Here is a 21,117-nt window from a genome sequence, read left to right as displayed (position 1 = left end):
GCTATATCATAGAACAGCTATAAGGACATGGTTCCGAAAGCTGCAGACAGGCTCAGCTCATGCTAGAGCACCATCTCACATGTTACCAAGCACTCTTCCTCCAGGATTGTTAAGGCCTGCCATAGGAGTGACTGATAGGTACACATGTGTCTATACATAAGGTAGGTATAGGAATACTACACCTAAGCAAGGGGTGATTACACGACCTTGCCCCAGCTGTGTGATCAGCCAGTTGTGTCATAATGGAAGGCCAGGCCAGGGGTGGCATAATACATGCTGCAGCCCCTGGTAGGCCTAGGGTATACCCATGCCCTGGGTACCTAAGGTACACTGTACAGGGGCCAATAAGGTGATCCTTACCAATTGTGTATGCACCTAGGGTACATGGAGTCCATTTTAAGGAGAGAGCAGACAGCCTGAGACCCTGAATGGCAGGATCTCAGGCCAACTAAGTCGAAAAACCAGCTAGACACTAGGCAAAAAGTTGGGGGTAACCATAGTCAGATATCCACCTTCCTACAGGGCATGTCCATGAGAGAACTCTGGACGTCCCCCGAGAAAGACGTGGACCGCAGCCAGGCGTGGCGCCGGAGCGCCACTGTGGTGGAAATCGCCCTACCCAGCGAGTCCGTGGTGTCCTGTCCACACCGAATAGCATGCCGTGCTGCATCTCGCCCGTCAGCAAGTGCTTGAGCGAGTCGTGACCGGACCTCCACCGGACACTGGGGCAGCACGTCCTCCATCGTATCCCACAGAGAGTGGGAGTAACGGTCCAAGAGGCAAGCGGTGTTCAAAGACCGCAGCCCCAAACTTAGGGAAGAGAACAGTTTCTTCCCGAACTGTTCCAACCTCTTGGATTCCCTATCCGGAGGAGCGGACGGGAAGGAGGACTGGGAAGTTGAGGCCTGGATAACCAGACTCTCGGGGGTGGGGTGTTGGGACAGGAAACTGGGGTCGCCCGGAGCAGGGCGGTGGCGCCGGGCCACGTTCCGATCCACAGGAGGGACTGTGAAGGACTTGGACCAAGTGCCCTGGAGAACGTCGACGAGGGCCTCATTGAACCGCAGCAGAGGCTCAGTGGAGCTTGCTGTCGGTTGAAGCACTTCTGTGAGGACGTTAGTCCTCACGGCCACAGCAGGCAACTCTAGCCCAAGGGCTTCGGCCGCCTTGCGCAGCAGCACTGAAAAAGCTGCACCCTCCTCCGAGGCGGCCACAGTCGGAGGAGAGATGAAACCAGCGTCCGGAGAGGTGTCCAGACCACTGGCATCCCCCAGTTCGTCTACCCAGTCCTGGGAAAGATGGGCCTGTCTGGCCAGAGGATCCTCAGATCCCTCCCAATCGCCCCCGTCATCCGAGTCCTGATAAACAGGAGGAATATTCGGAGCCGGGCGGTAGATGACTTGCTCATCCATCGGCGCCGGCTGCAGCGTCGAGCGGCGCCGTGCCGGCATCGGACCCGGAACGGAGCTAAACCGGGGAATGGCGTCGTCCGGGGACGGCGCCGGAGGTGGAACCGGTGTCGGCGCCGGCGGAGGAGGCGTTATGAGGTTGACCGGCGCCGGCAGAGATCCAGGGCTGGATCCCTCGGGGACCTGCGGCGCCGGAGCCGCCGGCACGCGAGGTCGCCCAGTCGAGCCTGCGGGGCCCGAAGGCGCGACGGCAGGCGTCGACGGCGGAGCCAGGCGGTAGATGACTTGCTCATCCATCGGCGCCGGCTGCGGCGTCGAGCGCCGCCGCGCCGGCATCGGGCCCGGAACGGGGCTAAACCGGGGAATGGCGTCGTCCGGGGACGGCGCCGGAGGTGGAACCGGTGTCGGCGCCGGCGGAGGAGGCGTTATGAGGTCGACCGGCACAGGGACCTGCGGCGTCGGGGCCGGAGCCGCCGGCACGCGAGGTCGCCCAGTCGAGCCTGCGGGGCCCGAAGGCACAGACGGCGGAGCCAGGCCTCTCATGGCCGAGAGGAAGGCACTGACTTCCGCCGGAGTCGCGTCAGTCCCAGGGACCAGTGGGTATGGGGACAGACACGGCTCCTGCGGCTCCGACAGAGCCGCGGGGGTGGGACCACCTTGACCCTCGGCCGAGTCGCGCGACCGACGAGGGGAGTCCGAAGAGCGGTGTCGCCTCTTGGACTTCTTGGAGCGCTTAGACTTACCCGAAGAGCCCGACGAGCGATGATGGTGACTGCAGCTCCGCGACCGGTCCTTGGACCTCCTCCTGGACCGGGACCTCGAGCGGCGCGGAGCCGAGTGGCGAAGCTCGAGAAGCTTGCGGGACCGCTCCCGCCTAGCCTTCGAGGTCAAGGCCTGACAATCGAGGCACGACTCTGCGTCGTGGTCGGCCCCCAGGCAGTAAAGGCACCAGCGATGGTGATCCGTCACTGACATCAGTCGATGACAGACGTCACAGGCTTTAAACCCAGGCATCCTACCGGCACCAACAGTCGAGTCGACCAAAACGAGTCAAAAAAGTTAGTCAAAAAGTGACTAGGGGTAAGCACTTCCCGGATCGGCGCTTACTGGCGCGAAAAAAAGAAGAACTGACGTCAGCGCGCGAGGGCCGCGTCTAAGTACTCCGACGACGTCATCCCAGCGATCACGATGCCGACGACGGACGCGGAGCCGCAGACGACGCCTAGCGACGCGCAAGGGGTATTGCTACAAAAATCTTTCCGATCCAGCCTGACGCCTGGGGATATTCTAAGGTGAGGAATCTAACTAACGTGTTACTTTCAGATATATAAGCACCAAATTGGAAGGATACCAGTAGTGAGGTGCAGCTCCGTGGGAGTACAAGTGTCAGTACAAGTGTCCAGGAAAGCCCTTTTTAAAAATGTGCTGGACACTGGTGAAAACTAGTTAGCCAGCTATATGATGGCTTCACTGGAAATAGGGATGTTTGGTATCAAACATCTCATATTGGTAAACTCATACTGGAGCCAGTGTTGTATTTCCCAATACATGCACCCAGACGGCACCTTAGAGGTGCTCCCTGAAAACCGACCAGCTTCTGGTATGCTTGCTGACTGGTTTCAGCCAGCCTGCCATCAGAGATGCTGTTCTGACCTCCTAGGGGTGAGAGCCTTTACTCTTAGGAGATCCAAAACAAAAGCCTGTCCGGAAGATGGTGTAACACCCCTTCCCACAGAATGACCTTCTGATTAGCCTCCTTGGGCCAGTGAGCCTCGAAGAAGCTGCCTCCTTTGGATTGTGAAACTGGCTTCCCCCAAAGGAGAGGAAGCCACCCTCCCCTTTTCCTGAGCCCCTCTGGCACCAGGACAGGCAGGAAAATAAGCTAGTCAAGTAGGCGTGCCACCTCCAGGCTAGTACCACCCCTAAGTTGGGCTACTGTTAGGCGGACATGATTTTTTTCCGAAGTAGCCATCTTTGTGATGGCATACTTAGGAATTCTGGGACAGTGTTATGCCCACTTCCAACATGAAGTGGTCATATAGGGGGCGTAGTGACGTCATGAGTCAGTAACCCATTGGCTACTACCCTACACTCCCCTAACGCCCCTAAATTCAGTATTTACGGGAGTCCCTGGCAGCAAAGAGGCAAATCCTGATGACTTATGAAGAGAGCGGACACCTAAGAGTCACACAAGTAGAGAGAAGAAGCAGCTGACCTTGTACCAACCTAGCCGGTCTGTCTGCATCACTTGTTGAAAACTGTGCCAAAGTCGACTCATCCTGCAGCTGTTGACTCCAAAACCCTGGGAGGCTTGACTGCCTCTGAAAAAGACTCAAGACCTCCTGTGAAGAGCGGACCTGTTCTGAAGAAACTCAAAGAAAGACTCTGAGACCTCTAGAACCACCAAAATCTGACACCAGAAGTCACCAATGCACCAATCACCTGCAGCTAGAGTTGAAGTGGGCCATCAGTGACAATAAGGTCGCCCAGCCCTTCAGTAATAGAGTAGATCGCAGTTTCACCGGTACTGGACTTCCTGACGTTGCCGGCAGCCTCTGTACGAAGGCCCTCTCAACTGCGACTGCTCTGGTAAAGAAAAACCCGACACCTTAGGACACCCCTGCATCCGTCGCCCCGGAGTCTTGGAGAAGAAGACCAAAGGTATCCCCGAGCATCGCATGGCCAAGCCAACTTGGTGGTTTAGTCAGATTGGTCTCCTGACCAGAGCCTGCAGCCTCTTTCCGCAGTGAACGATCTCCATTGAAATACATTGGGCTCCCGATGCTGTTTTACACCCTGCACCAGGCCAACCCGCTACCGCTGGTGGTATACTGTTTGTGTTGCCTTGGACCTTGCCCACTACTCACCTTAACTCCTGGAGACTGGTTTACTAAGTCGCTGTGCAGAACTTGTTCTTCCTTCGATAGAATAACATTGCAGAACTCAGAAATTGCAGTGTCCACTTTTTAAACTGAAAACAATTCATATTTAAAAACGTGCTTACCCGAACGATTTTATTCTGATGTCTAAACATGTATAAAGATACTTGCTATTTTTATAAATTGGTGGGGATCTCCTTTATGAGTCGTGTGTGTCATTTATTGATCATTGTGTTTATTTGCAAATGTGTTGCACTCCTCTACGTTAAGCTTAAGGCTACTCAACCACACTACCCCCCCTAATGGTGCACTTCGGGATAGCACAGCAAGTTCCTGTCCACTCATTAGGAAACCCTGGATTCTTTACACAGTACATCAAAACATCGGTAGATCACATAAGGAGCCAACTTCCTACACCCAGGACACAGAATGGGTAAAAAAAAAATATATATATATATATAGGCTTTGCAAACACTGGAAAAACACCAATTTTAGCAATGTTGGGGGTTAAGTGCCTGAATAAACAGTGATAAGCATGCCTTTTAAAAGGTTTGGAAAACAAAGAGAAAACACTACTGAAAGCCACAAAAAATAAACACTGAAAAGAGGACAGCCTACAATACCACTGACATATCACAGAGAGTGGATATACCTCTTCTCGCGTTCAAAAGATTTGAAATGCTGACGCCACAAACAGCATAGCTAGCCCTCAGGCTACGTATAGGGCACAAGATGAAATAACTTCTCTTCAATGTCAGACCACAGAGGCCTTAAACGTTTAGACACTAGACATCAGACAAATCTTTCAGGTTTCAAATACAGTTAATCTTGGGCAAGAAAGGAAGCTTTCACGTTAAAGAGACTTGGAGATTCTTTCATGTCATCACACAGCAGAGGAATCACTCAAGGCACAAAGATCTAAGACCAGCACTGCATCTCACTTGAGATACGCCTTGCAGCTTCAAGCAGCACAGATGCTGCTTTGGGTACAATGGCCATACAAGCGTGGACCTTTTGCGCACAGTATATTTCCAGGCTGGTTTTTCTTGAGATTGGAGCCTGCGCATCCTATTCTTACCCGAATCATGCTGATGAGTTTGGCACCGTCATCTCGGAGCTTCTGCTGTCCACTGAACTCCTGCTTCCCACTGACCACATCTGGATGGCCAGGCTGGTTGCCAATCTTCAGCTCCTCTTCTTGTTGAGCTATGGTGGGCAAAGCAGGTGTCTGGTTGTTGTCACCATGTGCTCTGGTGCGATTACACAGTTCACAAACACTACTTGGCGTAGTGTTCCAGAAAGTGCAGTGTTCACAGTCCCAGCCATACATCTGCAGGTCAGGAATAAAGGGTTATAGAACAAACAGTCAGGTGCAGATCTAAAAAACCAGCAGGTACTACAGCACAAGCAAAGATTCGCCACAACTCTCTCACCTCCTTGTCTGCAGTCACCAATAGACTGGACTCCAGAGGCTGTGGTTGCGGCACCGGCACCATTAAGCTCGGCTTCCCTGCCAAGCGTAGCCTCTCACACACTACACACAATACAGCAGTACCCTCGTTTTCAAACGTGCAAGCCTGGCAACACCAGCTAGCACGGCCTAGCTTCTTCCCCTCCGGCTCTGGCGCTGGGGCAGTCTTACATCCCATTAGTGTTCTGGGACTGAAAAACAAAAAATAAGGAAAGGGGAGGGTGAAAGAGAAGGATGAGAGAAGGGGAGAAAAGAGGGCAACAGGATGAAAACAAGCATTGGCATAGCCAATAGGTCTCGCCTTTTGGACCTTATAAGTGTTTAGCCATGCAGCTCATTATCCTGGGTGCTGTGCCACTAGATTGGCATGGTAACTGACAATGCCTTTTATTTATGTTTTTGTTTCTAAAATATAAATAAAAGCATTGTCATTTTCAATGGCCAGCCTCTTGGACACTGGCTGATTGTTCTGTAGGCCAGGCTGACCTTGAACCGCAGTCAACAGTTCATCTGGGGGAAAAAGATATTAGATAAGACAAAGATACGCTTGGCTATTACTTTACAGGCTGCATAAAGATACACAGATCTCTAGCTCTTTATCTGCAAAGGATATGCTGGCTTATCTGTGTTTTCTAGGAATGTCAATATAACAAGTAATATCACCTCATACAACAAGCCTGAACTATTGGCTTTGTCAATGGTTGTTAGCTGCATAAGGTAAGTAAGCAATAACAATGGCTTCCTTTGTATTTTAAAATGATTCAGTTCTAATATGACGAGACTGTGAAAGAACTATAATAAGTTTCTTTGAAGTTACATCAAAGGCAGTGAAGAGTGGTACAGCTGCAGAGTGTATTTTTCAATCTAATAGGCAGAGCAGCACACCAGAATAAAGTCATACAATACGTTATCCTGATTCATATAGCGATATTCCACTTGATAAGATTGTGTCCATTTAACTGTGTCAAATAACACAGAAAATGTACAAATAATGATCCAATTCCATGTCGAGATGTCAATGATTGAGTTTTTATTCCAAAATCACGTAACAGCCGACGCGCGTTTCGCCCGCAGGGCTTTTTCAAGGCTCCAAAGTCCATTTTTCTTTCATGTACATAGTATTCCTCACGAAGAAAAAAACTCTCTTCATTGTAATCCTGTCTCACAAATTCCAATATAGGCTATCAAATGCGTAATAATGAATCCAAACACCATCGGTCTGGGCTTTAAAGTTCCAAATTGTTTACAATGTCAGGGACCATATTACGTCCTCACTGTCGACTGTGCTGTATTCCTGCAGCTTATCTCCCTATTCTCTTCAACTTATTGGACACAGTTAAATGGACAAAATCTTATCAAGTGGAATATCGCTATATGAATCAGGATTACGTATTGTATGACTTTATTCTGGTGTGCTGCTCTGCCTATTAGATTGATTCAAAACATTTTTGGACTAGATTGTAGTGACAAAGAATATTTTAATACTTTTGATGGTTAAGTATTCAGCACTGTATTTGCACCCAATACTATTGTTCAGATTATTACAATTGAAATTCTACGATATACGTACATTTGATGATGTGCAGATCAATATAGCATATCCATCCATTTTCTTTATGTAACCAGAGTGTATTTTTCACCCTGATGGTGAGGGCGATAATGGAGAGCCTAATAGGGACCCGTTTCAGCACCTGCCTTTTAGAACTGCTGCAAGACCCGGCCCACTTAAAGCCCAGTGTACAATATACTGAGCGTAAACTCGACACATTTTGAATCTTCACTAGATCCATCACAGAGAAATGACTTTATTTTAGACCCATTTTTGGTCTGGCATAGAGACAGCTTTAGCTGGTTTGCCAGCCTCATATTGTCCACAGCGTCATAAAAAATGCTTCAATATATACAAACATACGTAGGCTTTTTATTAGCTGCTGTACCTTGGCAGCTGAGTCACCTCTATATTTGTGTAAGGTTTTACGTCTATTGCATATGTCTGCAGAACAAGCCCAGGCTGCGAGCCGGCTACCAGTGCGGAACATGAACAGGAATGAATAGCATTCCTGCTCTCTTTGGGCTGCAAAATGGCGGCCATCATGCTGCTGCCGTGTTTCAGTTTCGCTTTAGTGAACTGGGCGCACCACTCCCGAGTGACCAGAAACCATCCAGTCATTGTCTCGGGATCCGCAGAAGCAAATGCTAAGGAAGAGGATTTGTGTCGATCCGCCGTATGTTTGCTCCTTCGGCGGGTGGGGCGCTCGCAGACGTGAATGTGCACGAGGAGTACGCACTAGTGTATGGATGAGTGTTTACATGTGCCTCGCTTCCCTTTTTTGGCTATTTTATTTCGCTCGGTGCACTTTGTTTGAAAAGTATGGAGTATGTATGTGTTCCTCTACGGTCCCGAGACAACACGAGTGCACTGGCTGGTCCCATTTAGATCTTCCCCTGTAGCTAAGTGTCGCGCTGCCACAACGCAGGCATTACATGAAAGTTTCATTAGTTTAATGAATGGGCTAGTGATACAGAGGCACACAGCTACACACTAACTACCCCGTCAGTGGCCTCATGTCGATACCATAATGCCGCACGCTTTGAAGGCTGGCAGCACCTTAAAACCATTTATTTTCAATGTATTTTTATTTGCGCCCATGCCAATCATTTCGTGTGAATGGTTTTCAGAAGCGTAAGACCATCTCACTTTAACCCAGGCCCGGTTCTAGCCAAACAGGAGCCTTGGCCCTCGCAGTGAGGGCTTGAAGGCAGGCGCGCAACGCCATGGGGCTCAAAGTGCTTCACTCGTGTGTCAGCCCGGACCGAGACAGCCTCCCGGGCGCGCACACACAGACAGTTTTAGAGATTATTAAAAGACCATTTACATGTGAACGAGGCTTTGTTTTTTTTCACCCCTTCATCACCACATGGCGAAAGGGTCAAATCCTTTCTTTGACAGGGTAACCGTTGCCTACCGTTCTGCTGGGTGGCTATTTCGTTTCCTATGCAGCCCAGGAGAAAAGAAGTTTGTTTATTCGTATCACCTTTCCTGACCCCTGCAGCTGCTTATCACATCAGGCTGTGACACAAAGTTTGACTAATGGAGTAGGTAAGGGGGCTCTTTCTGCAGCTAACTAGAGATACAACCTTACCTGCTGGGCGTAGCTGGACCGTCTGCTTGACCGGCGCTGCTTCCCTGCGGCCACCGCCATTACCGCTGTTCCCGCCGCACTGGCACCGGCAGAAACAGGGACTACACTACCCACAGTGCTTTGCGGCAGGAAGCCGTTCACGCCTCTTCCGCGCCCGGGGGCGCTATAAGACGGAGGGGAGCCCCGGTGGAGCGGGGGCTCTTTCTGCAGCTAACTAGAGATACAACCTTACCTGCTGGGCGTAGCTGGACCGTCTGCTTGACCGGCGCTGCTTCCCTGCGGCCACCGCCATTACCGCTGTTCCCGCCGCACCGGCAGAAACAGGGACTACACTACCCACAGTGCTTTGCGGCAGGAAGCCGTTCACGCCTCTTCCGCGCCCGGGGGCGCTTTAAGACGGAGGAGAGCCCCGGTGGAGCGGGGGCTCTTTCTGCAGCTAACTAGAGATACAACCTTACCTGCTGGGCGTAGCTGGACCGTCTGCTTGACCGGCGCTGCTTCCCTGCGGCCACCGCCATTACCGCTGTTCCCGCCGCACCGGCACCGGCAGAAACAGGGACTACACTACCCACAGTGCTTTGCGGCAGGAAGCCGTTCACGCCTCTTCCGCGCCCAGGGGCGCTTTAAGACGGAGGAGAGCCCCGGTGGAGCGGGGGATCTTTCTGCAGCTAACTAGAGATACAACCTTACCTGCTGGGCGTAGCTGGACCGTCTGCTTGACCGGCACTGCTTCCCTGCGGCCACCGCCATTACCGCTGTTCCCGCCGCACCGGCAGAAACAGGGACTACACTACCCACAGTGCTTTGCGGCAGGAAGCCGTTCACGCCTCTTCCGCGCCCGGGGGCGCTTTAAGACGGAGGAGAGCCCCGGTGGAGCGGGGGCTCTTTCTGCAGCTAACTAGAGACACAACCTTACCTGCTGGGCGTAGCTGAACCGTCTGCTTGACCGGCGCTGCTTCCCTGCGGCCACCGCCATTACCGCTTTTCCCGCCGCACCGGCACCGGCAGAAACAGGGACTACACTACCCACAGTGCTTTGCGGCAGGAAGCCGTTCACGCCTCTTCCGCGCCCGGGGGCACTTTAAGACGGAGGAGAGCCCCGGTGGAGCGGGGGCTCTTTCTGCAGCTAACTAGAGATACAACCTTACCTGCTGGGCGTAGCTGGACCGTCTGCTTGACCGGCGCTGCTTCCCTGCGGCCACCGCCATTACCGCTGTTCCCGCCGCACCGGCAGAAACAGGGACTACACTACCCACAGTGATTTGCGGCAGGAAGCCGTTCACGCCTCTTCCGCGCCCGGGGGCGCTTTAAGACGGAGGAGAGCCCCGGTGGAGCGGGGGCTCCTTCTGCAGCTAACTAGAGATACAACCTTACCTGCTGGGCGTAGCTGGACCGTCTGCTTGACCGGCGCTGCTTCCCTGCGGCCACCGCCATTACCGCTGTTCCCGCCGCACCGGCAGAAACAGGGACTACACTACCCACAGTGCTTTGCGGCAGGAAGCCGTTCACGCCTCTTCCGCGCCCGGGGGCGCTTTAAGACGGAGGAGAGCCCCGGTGGAGCAGGGGCTCTTTCTGCAGCTAACTAGAGATACAACCTTACCTGCTGGGCGTAGCTGGACCGTCTGCTTCCCTGCGGCCACCGCCATTACCGCTGTTCCCGCTGCACCGGCACCGGCAGAAACAGGGACTACACTACCCACAGTGCTTTGCGGCAGGAAGCCGTTCACGCCTCTTCCACGCCCGGGGGCGCTTTAAGACGGAGGAGAGCCCCGGTGGAGCGGGGGCTCTTTCTGCAGCTAACTAGAGATACAACCTTACCTGCTGGGCGTAGCTGGACCGTCTGCTTGACCGGCGCTGCTTCCCTGCGGCCACCGCCATTACCGCTGTTCCCGCCGCACCGGCACCGCCAGAAACAGGGACTACATTACCCACAGTGCTTTGCGTCAGGAAGCCGTTCACGCCTCTTCCGCGCCCGGGGGCGCTTTAAGACGGACGAGAGCCCCGGTGGAGCTGGGGCTCTTTCTGCAGCTAACTAGAGATACAACCTTACCTGCTGGGCGTAGCTGGACCGTCTGCTTGACCAGCGCTGCTTCCCTGCGGCCACCGCCATTACCGCCGCACCGGCAGAAACAGGGACTACACTACCCACAGTGCTTTGCGGCAGGAAGCCGTTCACGCCTCTTCCGTGCCCGGGGGCGCTTTAAGACGGAGGAGAGCCCCCGCGTCGCGGGACGCGCGCGGGCGTCGCCGGGCTAAGCCCGGGCAAAGGGCGGGCCGTTGTGTGGCCGTTAGGGGCTCGGAAGAGGTCGGGTCGGGCCACCCCCCTAAGCCTCGAGGAGATAACCAAAGCAGCAAGTACTTGTATAACGACTTTTGTAGATAAATCGTGGTTTTATATATTGGTTGTGTCAACTAAATTTCCATGTTGCACATCCTAGTTCAAATTGTGATATTGTTTGTTTATATTATTTAGGAGTATATGTGAGGCTGATAAATTCTAAATATTCTCTTGTGCTTTACTAGCCCTGTGTTGGGCCACTATTGCTAGTTAGCATCACCGGTTACCCCTAATATTTTCCTGTGGTCGATAAATACGTTACTGTTAGCATAATATGGCCAAAAAGAAAACAACCATGGATAACTACCTGGTTAAAATGGTGAGCAAGATTAATAATGAAAGAAGAAAATCACTAGGAAAGGAGCCTCTCTTAGAAACCTTGCCTTCCCCCATAGATGTTGATAGTGGTCCTATTACGCTGGATCCTCCTAGTACTGAAGCCCCCCATTTGGAGAACTCAGTAACTTCACCTTCAGACCATGATGCACTAAGCCAAGTCTTATTGGAGAACCCTAGAGAGTCTGTATTACTTCACTCTCCAGCTAAGAGAGCTGTTAGAAAATGTAGGAAAATTCAGAATAAGCGGGGGACTGCATACCATAAGCCAACGTTGGAGCAAGGTCAGAGAAGTATTGTGGTTCACAACGAGACCTTGACTATTAATGACGATGTGAACTCTGTTTTCTTGGGTCATATTGCAAAGCTGTTTGAGGCAAAATTATAACTTATGATCAAACCACTCGTGGAAAAAATTGATATGTTATCTGTTGAGGTATCTAGGTTGGGTGGTCTCTTAGCTAAGATTAATAAGGAACAGATCCTAAAACCGCCTGAGATACTGGTACAACCTGGTCACCCTGCACAGTCGGCCGTAATAGAGGGAGCAAGTTCCCCTAAACCTAGGGAGATACTGCGAAAAGTTGGCAGTACTATCCAGTCCAAAGCAGCCCCACCCAGTAGTGTGAGGTCTACTGCCCTTGCAAGAAAACCACAGTATACTAATCTTCCGCCAGACTGTGAACCTTATGTCATTGTCCTTTCAAATGTTCCACCCCTAGACCCCGTAGCACCTAATTTCCGAGAGGAATCACATGACTCACTCAAACGGAAATCAGTCGCTTGGCTGAATAAAAACTGTGGATTCCCCACAAATTTTTCTGACCAAATACTGTCTACCAGACGGGTCTCTTGGATTGGCAATGCAAGGAAAACTTGCAAGGGGGACTGTGTGATTATAAATTTTAGACACCCCCAACATGTCGCAACCGTCCTACTTAGAGCAGCATCACTGGTCGTGGGGGAGAACGATGTGGGTGTGCACCCCTTGGGTTACTTTTATAGCCACTTAGATAGGACACCCCAATTCATCAACAAAAGTAGGCCCCTGAGTACCAGTAGAAGCCCAACTTTTTATATCCCAATTGAAAATAGATATTCGGCATTGAGCTCATTGGACCAAAATGATTGACTTCCTCAGGTTGGGAAAAATATCACAGAGATATCAGCAGATACCCAGATGTGGGGGCCTAACCAGAGCATTGAAGATTCTGACTCTAAATCCTTAATAACACCGAGTCCCATAGACGTGCTGCCAAATGAGTTGCCAATTAGCGACGAATTTGTTAATGCTCGGCTGCGCGAGGTAGCCAGATTGGACGTGGTGGTTCAGTGTCACTTAGAGAGTTTGGAGGTAAAGGAAAATAATAAAGATGACAATCAAGTGGAAGAGGTAAATTCTTTATTCACACTTGAGGATGACATAGTTAGTGATGATATATCAATAGGAACAGAGGAAAACTCAAGCATTAGACTGATATCCTGGAATATAGCTGGATTATCTAGGAACTTGAAGGATGCGATATGGTGTTCTTATATTGAGAACTACGATATCATACTTTTACAGGAAACTTGGTTGATAGAAACTCCCCATAGGCTAGGGTACAAAACATTTAGCTCTGATGCAACTCCGTCAATTAGAGGAAGAGCATCAGGGGGATTGGTCATTTGGGTTAAAGTCACTCTGGAAATAGATGTCATCCAGATACCTATCCCCTCTCCTGATCTATTAGGCCTCAAATGTGTGGCAAGAGAAAAAGAAGTTATATATTTAATAAATATATACAATAGACCGTATCCATCAAACAAGGAATCAAAGGTGGTAGAACTCTTGGATTCCACTTTAGATGCATTAGGACAAAATGTACAGGTGGTAGTTGGCGGGGATTTTAATTGTAAATATGAACCAATTTTGGGCATGGAAACACTATTTGATGAGCAAGACGCTGCCAATGATATCTTGCCCTTAGACTTCACAGGATCAGTTAAAAGTACAATAGCCGCTACACAGATTCTACAGTTGACTGTGTCGCATGACTTAAGGGCATGCAATGGCCACTTTCGATCTGATAGACCACCAGTTTCAACTTTTTCTAAGAGAAATTGTAGGTCACACATAGACTTTGTAATGGTTTCCCGGAACCTATGGGATCTAATAATTGACTTCAAGATAGACCCCAGGACGGAGAGTGACCATTTCCCTCTTCAACTATGGCTAGACCCCCAACCTTTCATTACTTGATCAGATGGAGAGGCTCTATTAAATAATTCGGTTGGGGAGATACAGATATCAAACAACAGGAGAGCTCTAAGATGGTCATATATCTTGGGAACAGAAAAGGCGTTGACAAACATCTATAATACATTTACTGAGACTGTTGGAGCATCCCAGTTGCCCCTATTGGGTACACAGGGCGTTCTTGATCTACATTACAAATTGGTAGATGCACTAACTCCCCTTTTGAGTAAAACTTATTAAAAGGATAAAAATCGGAAAGGGAACTACCTTGAGCTAGCGAACCCATGGTACAATAAAGAATGTCGAATAGCAAAGTCCAATCTGATCCAGGCAGTAAAATCCAGGAACCAATTGGACATAAAAAATGGAAGACAGGCTTATAATAATACTATGGCCCAAGCAAAAAAAGCTTGGGATGTATCTATATGGGAGGACCTCCTGAGTGCGGCCAAGTTACGTGATCAGAGCACGTTCTGAAATTTAATCTCCAAGGGAAATAAGAAGGGTAGATCACCAAAGGATATCTTCTTAGATGAAAATACATGGTGCGATCACTTTTCTAAGCTTTACGCCAATAACAAGGAGGCTTTGATCCCTGGGGACAAAGAGATTAATTTATAATTGAGAACTGCTCCTCTACATTTCAGCCTAGAAGAAACCATCCAGGCACTGCAAGCTGTTACAATGGGTAAAGCTCCAGGCCCTGACAAAATTCCCGGCGATTTATTAAAACATGACGTGGAAGTGTGGGGGCCATATATAAATTTCCTGAGTAATTCGATTGTGGCAGGTACACCGATCCCCGAATCATGGAAAGGGGCAGAAATTATAACAATTTTTAAAAAAGGTGATCGCTATGATCCGAGTAATTACCGCCCAATAAGTTTAATAGATATTTTACAAAAGGTTTTTGCCAGACACATTTTAAATAGGCTTTTAGATTGGATTGAGGAGTCTAAGATACTTACCAAATACCAAGCAGGATTTAGATCGAAAATTAGTACGGTCGATCAGGTGTTTAGGTTTATGTGCATCTGTTGGAAGTATATTAACATAACGAAGGGTAGCCTCTATGTGGCGTTTGTGGATTTGAGGGCCGCCTTCGACCTCGTTCCGCGCAACTTGTTGTGGAATACATTAAGGATCATGGCGATTCCAGGCGAGCTACTTAAAGAACTTATTAAGCTACACACAGGGAACTATGCTAAAATTAGATGGGGGAAGGGAGGAGAAATTTCAAGGGCCATACCTGTGGACCGTGGTGTGCGCCAAGGTTGTGTGTTAGCACCCACACTCTTCTCGCTATATGTTAATGATATTCCGAGCTTGAGGATGACATAGTTAGTGATGATATATCAATAGGAACAGAGGAAAACTCAAGCATTAGACTGATATCCTGGAATATAGCTGGATTATCTAGGAACTTGAAGGATGCGATATGGTGTTCTTATATTGAGAACTACGATATCATACTTTTACAGGAAACTTGGTTGATAGAAACTCCCCATAGGCTAGGGTACAAAACATTTAGCTCTGATGCAACTCCGTCAATTAGAGGAAGAGCATCAGGGGGGTTGGTCATTTGGGTTAAAGTCACTCTGGAAATAGATGTCATCCAGATACCTATCCCCTCTCCTGATCTATTAGGCCTCAAATGTGTGGCAAGAGAAAAAGAAGTTATATATTTAATAAATATATACAATAGACCGTATCCATCAAACAAGGAATCAAAGGTGGTAGAACTCTTGGATTCCACTTTAGATGCATTAGGACAAAATGTACAGGTGGTAGTTGGCGGGGATTTTAATTGTAAATATGAACCAATTTTGGGCATGGAAACACTATTTGATGAGCAAGACGCTGCCAATGATATCTTGCCCTTAGACTTCACAGGATCAGTTAAAAGTACAATAGCCGCTACACAGATTCTACAGTTGACTGTGTCGCATGACTTAAGGGCATGCAATGGCCACTTTCGATCTGATAGACCACCAGTTTCAACTTTTTCTAAGAGAAATTGTAGGTCACACATAGACTTTGTAATGGTTTCCCGGAACCTATGGGATCTAATAATTGACCTCAAGATAGACCCCAGGACGGAGAGTGACCATTTCCCTCTTCAACTATGGCTAGACCCCCAACCTTTCATTACTTGATCAGATGGAGAGGCTCTATTAAATAATTCGGTTGGGGAGATACAGATATCAAACAACAGGAGAGCTCTAAGATGGTCATATATCTTGGGAACAGAAAAGGCGTTGACAAACATCTATAATACATTTACTGAGACTGTTGGAGCATCCCAGTTGCCCCTATTGGGTACACAGGGCGTTCTTGATCTACATTACAAATTGGTAGATGCACTAACTCCCCTTTTGAGTAAAACTTATTAAAAGGATAAAAATCGGAAAGGGAACTACCTTGAGCTAGCGAACCCATGGTACAATAAAGAATGTCGAATAGCAAAGTCCAATCTGATCCAGGCAGTAAAATCCAGGAACCAATTGGACATAAAAAATGGAAGACAGGCTTATAATAATACTATGGCCCAAGCAAAAAAAGCTTGGGATGTATCTATATGGGAGGACCTCCTGAGTGCGGCCAAGTTACGTGATCAGAGCACGTTCTGAAATTTAATCTCCAAGGGAAATAAGAAGGGTAGATCACCAAAGGATATCTTCTTAGATGAAAATACATGGTGCGATCACTTTTCTAAGCTTTACGCCAATAACAAGGAGGCTTTGATCCCTGGGGACAAAGAGATTAATTTATAATTGAGAACTGCTCCTCTACATTTCAGCCTAGAAGAAACCATCCAGGCACTGCAAGCTGTTACAATGGGTAAAGCTCCAGGCCCTGACAAAATTCCCGGCGATTTATTAAAACATGACGTGGAAGTGTGGGGGCCATATATAAATTTCCTGAGTAATTCGATTGTGGCAGGTACACCGATCCCCGAATCATGGAAAGGGGCAGAAATTATAACAATTTTTAAAAAAGGTGATCGCTATGATCCGAGTAATTACCGCCCAATAAGTTTAATAGATATTTTACAAAAGGTTTTTGCCAGACACATTTTAAATAGGCTTTTAGATTGGATTGAGGAGTCTAAGATACTTACCAAATACCAAGCAGGATTTAGATCGAAAATTAGTACGGTCGATCAGGTGTTTAGGTTTATGTGCATCTGTTGGAAGTATATTAACATAACGAAGGGTAGCCTCTATGTGGCGTTTGTGGATTTGAGGGCCGCCTTCGACCTCGTTCCGCGCAACTTGTTGTGGAATACATTAAGGATCATGGCGATTCCAGGCGAGCTACTTAAAGAACTTATTAAGCTACACACAGGGAACTATGCTAAAATTAGATGGGGGAAGGGAGGAGAAATTTCAAGGGCCATACCTGTGGACCGTGGTGTGCGCCAAGGTTGTGTGTTAGCACCCACACTCTTCTCGCTATATGTTAATGATATTCCGAGCTATTTAAGGAACTGTGTACATGACTCCCCAAAGTTAGGCGGTGAGACGATCACGGCATTACTTTTTGCTGATGATACCATTCTTATTTCCCAGACTACGAGGGGTTTACAAAATTTGGTTGACTCCTTCCAAAAGTATTGTGTGGGGAAGGGGTTAGAAATAAACCCAACCAAAACCAAATACATGTCTATAAACCCCAAGAAATCTTTTAGGAATAATCTGTTTTTAGAGAACCAAAAACTGGATCATGTAGAGAGCATCAACTATTTAGGATTAATGTTGGATAACAACCTTCCTTTGAAAGGGCAGCTGGAAAAAAGCACGTTATCCCTCAAACAAAACTCAATGTCTATCTTAAAGTGCACGGCGCTAGTTATTCTAAAGCAATCTCGCCGGCACTTGAGGTTTTTAAAGCGTAGGCTCAATCAGCTGCTCTCTACGGTGCTGAGATTTGGGGTTACTGCTGTAAAAGCAACTTTGGAAAAGTGGAAAACCACTTTGTACGTAGGCTGCTCAAAATACCGACTAGAACCCCTCTAGTCCCAGTTTTTCTTGATATTAACCTTAAAAGAACAGATTATCAAGCCACACTAAGACCACTGTTGTATTGGGTTAGGCTATGGACAACCCCGGAGTTGAGCGATTATAAGAGTGGATTGACTGAATTAATCCAGATTGATGGACACATGAAAACCCCATGGTTAAAGTATATATTCAAGTGGTATGAGAGACTAGGGCTTTCTCATTTATGGGAGGTTCCCCAGAATATGACATTGTCTTCTAAAAAACTTGTAAAGGATACTTTCTGGTCTTATGTCAATGGTGAGTTAGTGCATAGTTCTACGATTGGCATATTGACCCAGAAATTCCTGATTTTAAAAGACATACCCATCTTTGAACAATTCATGGATGAGATTGGTCCACCACTAGCAAAAACACTATATTTGCAATTCAGGTATGGGGTCTTACAGATTAGTGCATACACGTGTAGGTGGGGCGGGAAAAATGGTACTGATTTGTGTACTCTCTGCTCTCTAGGGGCTAAGGAAGACGATGTTCATCTACTCTTCTTTTGCCCGGCATATAAGAAACCGAGGGTTCATTGGATCAAACCCCTATGCATATACATGGGGGCCAGATCCTACAAAGAAGCAGAGCGCATAATCAAGTCTAATACCTCACAACTAGTGGTGTTTGGCACTAGTAGATTCTTATTTAATGCGTACCTCATCAGGAAACGATTTGGTCATGAACTGTAATGTACGGATGGGAGCCCTTTTTATCTTTTGTATAGAAACATGATGCACTGTTCTCTTTAGTCCAAACTGTTTTTAACTTCTAGCTTTTAATTAATTTAAAAATGCTATTTATATTTTTATTAGCGGTATTGCTCAATCATGGAGATAACTAAAATATATCTTGCCCAATTGTATATATTAACTTTAGTATTGATATTTATGGTCATGTATATATATGTGTTTTGTCTTTATTCTCTTGTACTTGGCTTTTAAGGCTATATTAGCCGAAATAAAGTTTAAACAAACAAACAAACAAACAAAATGTACCAAGGCAACTATTGTACCGCGCTGTGATGTTCTACGGCTACGTTTGCACTCTATACGCCCACTTACAAAACATACATCGCTAATTAAATTGTGCCTCGGGGCTTAGATAATAGGTCAATATTACTCAACACAAAGGCTCTCCTTTTTAACTTGGAAAGATAAAAGGCTGAGTAGACTGTGCAAATATTTCAATTTGTGACCAGCTTACACTGCAGATCTCTGCAGCAAGCAGTTAACCTACTCAGCTGTTTTGCCATGTGCTCTTTGATTGTTGGTGTTACTTATACTCCGGGCCACTTGAAATTAAGCCGCAGGGGGAACCAAATTATGCGGAGAGTTGGCTAAATTATGCATCAAAAAAGGCAAATTATGCGGCATAACGTGGCACATTTTGTGATCTAATCCATTAATTCTTCTAGCTGTATGACAGGGGGAGAGAGTGATGCTAGTAAAAGGGAGGGGGCGGCATTTTTCAATTCTCGCCTAGGGCGGCAAAACACCTAGAAACGGCCCTGTCTTCACCTCTATATTTGTGTAAGGTTTTACGTCTATTGCATATGTCTGCAGAACAAGCCGCAGGCTGCTAGCCGGCTACCAGTGCGGAACATGAACAGGAATGAATAGCATTCCTGCTCTCTTCTGGCTGCATAATGGCGGCCATCATGCTGCTGCCGTGTTTCAGTTTCGCTTTAGTGAACTGGGCGCACCACTCCCGAGTGACCAGAAACCATCCAGTCATTGTCTCGGGATCCGCATAAGCAAATGCTAAGGAAGAGGATTTGTGTCGAACCAGCGTATGTTTGCTCCTTCGGCGGGTGGGGCGCTCGCAGACGTGAATGTGCACGAGGAGTACGTACTAGTGTATGGATGAGTGTTTGCATGTGCCTCGCTTCCCTTTTTTGGCTATTTTATTTCGCTCGGTGCACTTTGTTTGAAAAGTATGGAGTATGTGTTCCTCTACGGTCCCAAGACAACACAAGTGCACTGGCTGGTCCCATTTAGATCTTCCCCTGTAGCCAAGTGTCGCGCTGCCACAACGCAGGCATTGAATGGAAAGTATCATTCGTTTAATGAATGGGCTAGTGATACAGAGGCACACAGCTACACAATAACTACCCCGTCAGTGGCCTCATGTCGATACCATAATGCCGCACGCTTTGAAGGCTGGCAGCACCTTAAAACCATTTATTTTCAATGTATTTTTATTTGCGCCCATGCCAATCATTTCGTGTGAATGGTTTTCAGAAGCGTAAGACCATCTCACTTTAACCCAGGCCCGGTTCTAGAGGGTGGGCCAGGCCCACCCAAAAAGGAGCCTTGGCCCTCGCAGTGAGGGCTTGAAGGCAGGCGCGCAACGCCATGGGGCTCAAAGTGCTTCACTCGTGTGTCAGCCCGGGCCAAGACAGCCTCCCGGGCGCACACACACAGACAGTTTTAGAGATTATTAAAAGACCATTTACATGTGAACGAGGCTTTGTTTTTTTTCACCCCTTCATCACCACATGGCGAAAGGGTCAAATCCTTTCTTTGACAGGGTAACCGTTGCCTACCGTTCTGCTGGGTGGCTATTTCGTTTCCTATGCAGCGCAGGAGAAAAGAAGTTTGTTTATTCCTATCACCTTTCCTGATCCCTGCAGCTGCTTATCACATCAGGCTGTGACACAAAGTTTGACTAATGGAGTAGGTAAGAGAATGTGTCACTATTTGTTCTTCTTTTTTAAATCTGCGCAGGCCCAGCAGGACACATACTTCGTGTGTGCTTCATTTAAACAGTTTTTATCATTATCATGGCCGATGCAGGACGACAATAAGACGATAAAAGATGCCCCAATAACGCTGGTGATTAGTGATCCTGCTGGAGAGCAATCATTTGTCTGTTAGTAGTTTTTAAATGCAGATGAACTGTATTTTATGTGGAAGCTCGGTGGGTTTCAGACTTTGTCACAGAGATCCTTGTGCTACTTGCAGTTCAGAAGTTACAATCCTAACATAGGACAGTGACCAATGAACTGTCACCAAAGAGCTGCAGACAAACATGAACGGTATGGTTAGAACTTCTCTTTTTTTGTTTTTTGATATAGTTAGAACTTCCCCAGTCTTCCATTATTCTAATGCTGCTAAAATGAGTATAATTGGGCAGATATACATTTTTATCAGTAAAGCTGACCCCCGTGAGGGAGTCTGAGGAGGAGGTCAAGAGGGGAAGGGGCTACAGAGAGAGGAGGGACACTGCTGGAGGGTGGCAATGAGGGAATCCA

General features: G+C 47.9%; 1 protein-coding gene across 1 annotated transcript in view; it reads right to left on the bottom strand.

Moving 5' to 3' along the window:
- The window catches only part of LOC146869584 (E3 ubiquitin-protein ligase RNF31-like), a 275,447-nt gene that overhangs the window by 110,809 nt on the left and 143,521 nt on the right, over positions 1 to 21,117 (bottom strand). Inside the window, exons 8-9 of the mRNA XM_085654296.1 lie at positions 5,722 to 5,950; positions 5,367 to 5,618 (exon numbers count right to left, since the gene is read on the bottom strand). Of these exons, the coding sequence (XP_085510422.1) occupies positions 5,367 to 5,618; positions 5,722 to 5,950 (481 nt within the window). The remainder of the gene's footprint in view (positions 1 to 5,366; positions 5,619 to 5,721; positions 5,951 to 21,117) is intronic.

This window comes from Triturus cristatus, chromosome 1_1 (assembly GCF_964204655.1).
Source record: "Triturus cristatus chromosome 1_1, aTriCri1.1, whole genome shotgun sequence".
NCBI classification, from domain to species: Eukaryota; Metazoa; Chordata; class Amphibia; order Caudata; family Salamandridae; genus Triturus; species Triturus cristatus.
Note: the sequence above shows the minus strand (reverse complement) of the source record. Positions and strands in the feature narration are given on the sequence as shown.